This window comes from Homarus americanus, unplaced genomic scaffold (genome assembly GCF_018991925.1).
Source record: "Homarus americanus isolate GMGI-L3 unplaced genomic scaffold, GMGI_Hamer_2.0 scaffold22868, whole genome shotgun sequence".
NCBI classification, from domain to species: Eukaryota; Metazoa; Arthropoda; class Malacostraca; order Decapoda; family Nephropidae; genus Homarus; species Homarus americanus.
The window spans coordinates 1-9,436 of NW_024721489.1; the positions used below are offsets into that span (position 1 = coordinate 1).

Genomic DNA, 9,436 nt, shown 5'->3' on the forward strand with positions numbered 1-9,436 from the left:
GGACGTTTGGAGACCGGGTTGATGCGGCGTTCCATGTCCAGTAGTTGTGGGAGAAGAGGGCGAAGATCGTCGATAGGGATCACCCAGGGTACGTGGCGAACCATTACCTTGGTACGACGAGTTTCTGGGGTGATGATGGTGAACTTCAGCATCACCTCCCCCTGGGGAGCAGGAAAGCCCACCTGAGTGAGCAGGCGTACCGTCTCGTCCATTTGTGTGGTGACTATCACGGCTGTGGGACCTCGGCGGAGGCGAAGTGTTGAGTCCTGAAGTGGAGAGCAGTGACGGAAGAACCAGGTCGTCCGTGTGCTCAGAGGCAAGTCCCAAGGGAAGGCGAGACGACGAAGGCGCGACGGGGCAGGGAGACAAAGGGAATCCCCTATGTCCATCGTCGGCGGAGGGTCGGTCATTGAGCCACATGTAGGCTCACTTGGGGACCCCGATGACAGGAGGAGTCCACCCTCTACAGCCCCAGAAGGGGTGCAAGGGGGAGCCGTGGCCCCTGCTGGAGACCCTGACTTCTGAGGTTTCTGCTTCTTCTTTGACGTGTCTTCAAGAAGAAAGTCGTCAGCATCACTGTCACCTACTGCCGCCGTTTCCAACGAACGGGAGCGTTTAACGGCGGGCATAGGGCACGTTGGCAACACTGCAGTCAGGTGGAGTGGTAATGATGTCACACTATCACACTGCGCATGCGCAAACTTGAAAAACTTTGCTCAGAGGGATCGGGTGGTAGGACCAGATGTTTTATCCCCAAAAAATGACAAAGTCCAAAAGTAACAAAAAAATATATGCCACTGTGCTGATATCTGGGTCTTACTATAGTTGTCTGCACAGGCTGGGATTGGTAGACGCTTTGAATTCGTCAGAAATACGAATTTTAAGGAGCAGTCTCTTACAGCCTTTGTTGACACTACGCACGCATGCGCGTTGATCACTACACTATCAGGCACATCTTCACTACAGCTACTTCACTACACTATCAGGCACATCTTCACTACAACTACTTCACTTCACTATCAGGCACATCTTCACTACACTATCAGGCACATCTTCACTACAACTACTTCACTACACTATCAGGCACATCTTCACTACAACTACTTCACTACACTATCAGTCACATCTTCACTACAACTACTTCACTACACTATCAGGCACATCTTCACTACAACTACTTCACTACACTATCAGGCACATCTTCACTACAACTACTTCACTACACTATCAGGCACATCTTCACTACAACTACTTCACTACACTATCAGGCACATCTTCACTACACATCTTCACTACATTATTAGGCACCTCTTCACTACACTATCAGGCACATCTTCACTACACTATTAGGCACCTCTTCACTACACTATCAGGCACATCTTCACTACACCTACTTCACTACACTATGAGGTACATCTTCACTACACATCTTCACTACACTATGAGGCACCTCTTACTTCATTATCAGGCACCTCTTCACTTCATTGCACAACAACTATCACTTCAGCGCCTCAAAAACGCATCTAACCCCCAAATAATAATTTGATGTCCTGGAGAAGGCTGAGTCGATACAGATAATTAAAAATGGCTTGCCGAAAAACAGAAAACTTCCAAGATTGGGTGTGTGAGCTTCTCCCTGAGGACGTGACTGACCTCCTACAAGACGGAGCGGAAATTCTTGGGGAGGGAGCGCACGCAATTGCTTACCTTGTCAAATGGGGAAATGATGTAGCTGTTTTGAAAAAGGCAGTGTCACCATCAGCCAAAAAATTCTTCAAGGATGAGGCTGCCAAGATGTATGCCCTCGATGGTGCTGGGGGGATTCCTAAGGTACTTGGGTACTGTCCAAAACCTCCAGCGATCCTCCAGTCCTTCAGGGGTAAGCTCACACTCAACCACCTTCTCTCTGAAGATAACCTGATCTGCCAATATGACCTTATACAACTGGGGCTCCTCCTTGGTGAGAAAATCCTTGAGATGAACACGAAAGGTCTAGCACACAATGACATCAAGGAGGATAACATAATGATCCAAGGGCCCTCATCCCGGCCAGAGGTCAGCCTCATTGACCTCGGTCTGGCCTGTGAGATCGGTAAGTCTTGTAAAGTCAGCGCTGATTGCCTACACGAGGACTTCCCCTGGATGGCCCCTGAAGTCTGCCGTGGGTTTAGGACCACCAAGAATTCAGATACATATTCTTTCGGGTTTGTCCTGATGGAATTGATCAAGGAGGCCCCAGGGGACCATCCAGAGGTCACAAAACTCGCCAAGAAGGCCATGACCAAGCGCCGCACTGACCGGCCATCACTACCACACCTCCTCCGAGAATTCCGAGAAATCATCAGTTGAAGAAAAAATTTTAGGCCCCAAGCTATAAAGCACACACTATCTCTCACCTTCCCACAGCGTATCTGAACGAAACGAAAAACAAAACTCAAACGACAGGTAAACCTTGCATCCGATTCCTTGTCCGCCTGACTTCAACATTCCCCTAACTCAAACCTTCAACAGCACAACCTTGGACTTTTTTTCATAAGATGGCAGATCAATGGGTAAGGAAAACGCTTAAATTCACGATGTTAATTATATTTTTAAATAAATTGGGACCAAAACTCTACAAAATAAGGGTTAAAGTTGCTAAAACATCACGTGACTGAGAAAACTAGTTATTTATGATAGGATTGAAGGTCTAAATCGTTCCTAACTCATCACAAGCCATCAGAAAAATCTAGTCTGCATGTCTAGGTACAGATTGATTGATACGTTTATTGAGATACAAAAAACATTAGTACATCTCAAAGGGATGAAGTGACATAAGTCATCCCCACCCCAATCCAGGAATGTCCCTCTCAGGTCTCACATAAATCCCTAATATTTCATATAATCAGTTATATACATACATAGTTATATTCTAGATGGAAAATTTCTATATTTCTTTAATATATCATCTATTTTCCTATTTTTATACATCCACTCTATTTGCATGGGGACATTATTTATATGGGCATTTCTATATACATTAAGCAATGGGCATTCCAGTATATAATGTGGCAGGGTATGGGATCTGGGTGTTCTACAAACTCTACATTCTTTATCCTGTTCACTTCTCTCAGCTCCAAGTTCCCAATAATATTTATATCCTAATCTTAACCTCATATACACTGAATCTTTCCACCTACTCCCATCTTTCCCATACGTAAATTTTGTGTTCATGAGAACATGATGGTAATGTTTCATTGTTTCCCTTTTCTCGTATATTTCATTCCTTTTGAAATTATCTTCTATTGATTGTATTTTCCGTAATTTGCTCCTTAATTGTTTCAAGGTTTTAGTACATATTATGTCGATCTCGGCCTTTTCCGTGGCTCTTTTTGCTATTATATCTACTGCTTCATTAAGACCAATCCCCACGTGTGAAGGGACCCATACAAATTGAACATTATGGCCATTTTTCCTTATTGTATTTACTAATTTTCTACATGAACCAATAATGTGTTCAAAGACTGGACTCCCACTGTTCAAAGAATCCAAAGCTGCCCTACTATCAACAAAAAAATATGCATCTTTATACACATTTACAACATTTTCCAACCATACTAAGATTGCATATAACTCAGCTTGTGTTGATGAAATAAAACTGCTCAACCGAAGTCCAATTTTGATGTCATCATTCCATTGTTCTGTGTACTGTCTTATAAGGATCCCGCACCCTGCCCTGCCACTTGACATAACTGAACCGTCACAATATACATGCAATGTGTTTATTTTAGGCAAATTACTAATCTTATTCCCATATAAAGCCCTTAACTGTCCTGGTTCATGTAATAATTTCTTCATTGTGAGAGGCACTATGTCTAACTCTACTTCTCGTTCTTCCCAGGGTGGATTCTTACAACTCTTCTGAACAGCTGTACTACACCAGTCTGCCAGATTACATTTTTTAATAATATTTACTAATCCATTCATGCATCCTCCCTTGCCTTGCCTACAGAAGGTCCGTTTACCTTTTAAACCATCATTTATATCTTGTACAAATTTACCCCCACTGTTCCCTCTCATTAATCGAACTGCTGCAACTGTATTAATTTCATTGACCCTCTGTGAAATGCTCTGTAACCATAGTTCCATTTTCATTATCTCAATCATTGCATCCTTTTGACACCCTAAAATTATTCTCATTGCTTCATTTTGCATGATCTCAAGCTCCTGTAGCCTTCCTTCAGCAGTACAAGAGAGGACATAGTCTATAAGTGATCTGATGGTAGAAATATACATCATTCTCAGTATGGGTACCCCAGCACCTTTACCACAACATGCTAGAGCCTTCAAGGGCTGTAATCTTGCTCTACATTGAGTGAGGACATGATGTATTTCTGCCTCTTTACTTTCACTAGTAAAGCCAATATATATTCCTAAATATTTATACATTGACAATTTCTCAAAAAAATTTCCATTTAGAAAAACGGATTCAGTTCCTCTTCCTTTACATTCACACTTGGTTTTTTCTTCATTGATAACTAAGCCCATCTTTTGAGAAAGAACACTAAAATTATTTAATGCAATCTGCAAATTTTTGACAGAGTTTCCTTGAAATATGATGTCATCTGCATAAATGATGGTTACAACTCCTGTGGGATATTTGTGTCAGGCTATCTTGTTCATTAACACATTAAATAACATTGGGCTCAATACTCCCCCTAGTTCAAGTGCTCTTTCCTCAGACAAACATCCCTGATACCATACACACGCTCTCCTTCCATGCAAGTAGTCACCTATCCAGTGTAACAACTCCCCTGATACCCCTAGAGCAGCCAGTTCATTCATAACTACTTCACTGTGAGCTTTATCAAATGCTCCTTGTAAATCCACAAAAACTCTACATCTGTCTGCATCATTTGATAAACATTTTATAACACAGTCTGAAGTACATTTCCCTTCCAAAAAACCAAATAAATTACAAGATAGATTTTCCCCCACTATATATACAAGCCCATGTAATAATATTCTCTCCATCATCTTGCAAAAACAAAATGTTAAAGACACTGGCCTGTATCCACCAGTTGCCTTAGGGACAGGGATAACTATCACTTTCTTCCATTCTGTTGGTAATCTACCCTCTGTATAGCTCATGTTGAATAAATCTAATAATGGACTATTTTCCATACTAACTAAGCAGTTCCAAATTTCCTAAGTCACACAGTCTTCACCTGGTGCTGTAGATTTTCTTTTTTTAACAGCATTTAATAACTCATCTTGAGTCTAAAAATCTAAATACTTATGGGAGTCAGAGAAGTAAATTTGACCCATCTAATCTATATAAAACAAAGAAGTATGTCTGTGGTGATGATGGATGGTGTTATATGTAGTGATGATGGATGGTGTATGTAGTGATGATGATTGGTGTTATATGTAGTGATGATGGATGGTGTTATATGTAGTGATGGTGGATGGTGTTATATGTAGTGATGATGGATGGTATTATATGTAGTGATGATGATTGGTGTTATATGTAGTGATGATGGATGGTGTTATATGTAGTGATGATGGATGGTGTTATATGTAGTGATGATGGATGGTGTTATATGTAGTGATGATGGATGGTGTTATATGTAGTGATGGTGGATGGTGTTATATGTAGTGATGATGATTGGAGTTATATGTAGTGATGATGGATGGTGTTATATGTAGTGATGATGGATGCAGTTATATGAAAAGAGGATGATTGGGTGTTATATGCAGTGATGATGATTGCGTTGAGTGGCGTAGTGATGATGGATGGTGTTATATGTAGTGATGATGATTGGTGTTATATATATATATGACTGGTGTTATATGTAGGCAGATGATGGATGGTGTTATATGTAGTGATGATGATTGGTGTTATATGTAGTGATGATGGATGGTGTTATATGTAGTGATGATGGATGGTGTTATATGTAGTGATGATGGGTGGTGTTATATGTAGTGATGATGGATGGTGTTATATCTAGTGATGATGATTGGTGTTATATGTAGTGATGATGGATGGTGTTGTATGTAGTGATGATGGATGGTGTTATATCTAGTGATGATGATTGGTGTTATATGTAGTGATGATGGATGGTGTTGTATGTAGTGATGATGGATGGTGTTATATGTAGTGATGATGATTGGTGTTATATGTAGTGATGATGATTGGTGTTATATGTAGTGATGATGGATGGTGTTATATGTAGTGATGATGATTGGTGTTATATGTAGTGATGATGGATGGTGTTATATGTAGTGATGATGGATGGTGTTACATATAGTGATGATGGGTGGTGTTATATGTAGTGATGATGATTGGTGTTATATGTAGTGATGATGATTGGTGTTATATGTAGTGATGATGATTGGTGTTATATGTAGTGATGATGATTGGTGTTATATGTAGTGATGATGGATGGTGTTATATGTAGTGATGATGGATGGTGTTATATGTAGTGATGATGATTGGTGTTATATGTAGTGATGATGATTGGTGTTATATGTAGTGATGATGGATGGTGTTATATGTAGTGATGATGGATGGTGTTATATGTAGTGATGATGGGTGGTGTTATATGTAGTGATGATGGATGGTGTTATATGTAGTGATGATGATTGGTGTTATATGTAGTGATGATGGATGGTGTTATATGTAGTGATGATGGATGGTGTTATATGTAGTGATGATGGATGGTGTTATATGTAGTGATGATGGATGGTGTTATATGTAGTGATGGTGGATGGTGTTATATGTAGTGATGATGATTGGAGTTATATGTAGTGATGATGGATGGTGTTATATGTAGTGATGATGGATGGTGTTATATGTAGTGAGGATGATTGGTGTTATATGTAGTGATGATGATTGGTGTTATATGTAGTGATGATGGATGGTGTTATATGTACTGATGATGATTGGTGTTATATGTAGTGATGATGACTGGTGTAATATGTAGTGATGATGGATGGTGTTATATGTAGTGATGATGATTGGTGTTATATGTAGTGATGATGGATGGTGTTATATGTAGTGATGATGGATGGTGTTATATGTAGTGATGATGGGTGGTGTTATATGTAGTGATGATGGATGGTGTTATATGTAGTGATGATGATTGGTGTTATATGTAGTGATGATGGTTGGTGTTATATGTAGTGATGATGGATGGTGTTATATGTAGTGATGATGATTGGTGTTATATGTAGTGATGATGATTGGTGTTATATGTAGTGATGATGGATGGTGTAATATGTAGTGATGATGATTGGTGTTATATGTAGTGATGATGGATGGTGTTATATGTAGTGATGATGGATGGTGTTATATATAGTGATGATGGGTGGTGTTATATGTAGTGATGATGTTTGGTGTTATATGTAGTGATGATGATTGGTGTTATATGTAGTGATGATGATTGGTGTTATATGTAGTGATGATGGATGGTGTTATATGTAGTGATGATGATTGGTGTTATATATAGTGATGATGACTGGTGTTATATGTAGTGATGATGATTGGAGTTATATGTAGTGATGATGGATGGTGTTATATGTAGTGATGATGGATGGTGTTATATGTAGTGAGGATGATTGGTGTTATATGTAGTGATGATGATTGGTGTTATATGTAGTGATGATGGATGGTGTTATATGTAGTGATGATGATTGGTGTTATATATAGTGATGATGACTGGTGTTATATGTAGTGATGATGATTGATGTATGTAGTGATGATGATTGGTGTTATATGTAGTGATGATGATTGGTGTTATATGTAGTGATGATGGATGGTGTTATATGTAGTGATGATGGATGGTGTTATATGTAGTGATGATGGATGGTGTTATATGTAGTGATGATGATTGGTGATATATGTAGTGATGATGGATGGTGTTATATGTAGTGATGATGGATGGTGTTATATGTAGTGATGATGATTGGTGTTATATGTAGTGATGATGATTGGTGTTATATGTAGTGATGATGGATGGTGTTATATGTAGTAATGATGATTGGTGTTATATGTAGTGATGATGATTGGTGTTATATGTAGTGATGATGGATGGTGTTATATGTAGTGATGATGATTGGTGTTATATGTAGTGATGATGGATGGTGTTATATGTAGTGATGATGGATGGTGTTATATGTAGTGATGATGATTGGTGTTATATGTAGTGATGATGATTGGTGTTATATGTAGTGATGATGGATGGTGTTATATGTAGTGATGATGATTGGTGTATGTAGTGATGATGATTGGTGTATGTAGTGATGATTATTGGTGTATGTAGTGATGATGATTGGTGTTATATGTAGTGATGATGATTGGTGTTATATTTTTGATGATGGATGGTGTTATATGTAGTGATGATGATTGGTGTATGTAGTGATGATGGGTGGTGTTATATGTAGTGATGATGGGTGGTGTTATATGTAGTGATGATGATTGGTGTTATATGTAGTGATGATGATTGGTGTTGTTATGTGGTGATGATGGATGGTATGTAGTGATGATGATTGGTGTATGTGGTGATGATGGATGGTGTTATATGTAGTGATGATGGATGATGTTATATGTAGTGATGATGGGTAGTGTTATATGTAGTGATGATGGATGGTGTTATATGTGGTGATGATGGATGGTGTTATATGTAGTGATGATGGATGATGTTATATGTAGTGATGATGGGTAGTGTTATATGTAGTGATGATGGATGGTGTTATATGTGGTGATGATGGATGGTGTTATATGTAGTGATGATGGATGGTGTTATATGTGGTGATGATGGATCGTATTATATGTAGTGATGATAGATGATGTTAAATGTAGTGATGATGGATGTTGTTATATGTAGTGATGGTGGGTGGAGTTATATGTAGTGATGATGGATGGGGCATATGTATGTAATGATGATGGATGGTGTTATATGTAGTGATGATGGATGGTGTTATATATGGTGATGATGGATGTAGTGATGATGGATGGTGTTATATGTAGTGATGATGGATGGTGTTATATGTAGTGATGATGGGTGGTGTTATATGTAGTGATGATGGATGGTGTTATATGTAGTGATGAGGATTGGTGTTATGTGTAGTGATGATGGATGGTGTTATATGTAGTGATGATGGATGGTGTTATATGTAGTGATGATGGATGGTGTTATATGTAGTGATGATGGGTGGTGTTATATGGAGAGATGATGGGTGGTGTTATATGTAGTGGTGATGGATGGTGTTATATGTAGTGATGATGGATGGTGTTATATGTAGTGATGATGGGTGGTGTTATATGTGGTGATGATGGATGGTGTTATATGTAGTGATGATGGTTGGTGTTATATGTAGTGATGATGGATGGTGTTATATGTAGTGATGATGGATGGTGTTATATGTAGTGATGATGATTGGTGTATGTAGTGAT

General features: G+C 39.0%; 1 protein-coding gene across 1 annotated transcript; it reads left to right on the forward strand.

The window, feature by feature from the left end:
* The first annotated feature begins 1,584 nt into the window (after positions 1 to 1,584).
* LOC121861734 (probable inactive receptor kinase At1g48480) lies at positions 1,585 to 2,349 on the forward strand. Its single transcript, XM_042359644.1, has one exon. It carries the CDS (start codon positions 1,585 to 1,587, stop codon positions 2,347 to 2,349), a length of 765 nt encoding a protein of 254 aa, XP_042215578.1.
* The last annotated feature ends 7,087 nt before the right edge of the window (positions 2,350 to 9,436 follow it).

What these genes read in the sequence shown, in the direction of transcription:
- LOC121861734 (XM_042359644.1), top strand. Translation starts at nt 1,585, where the DNA reads ATGGCTTGCCGAAAAACAGAAAACTTCCAAGATTGGGTGTGTGAGCTT.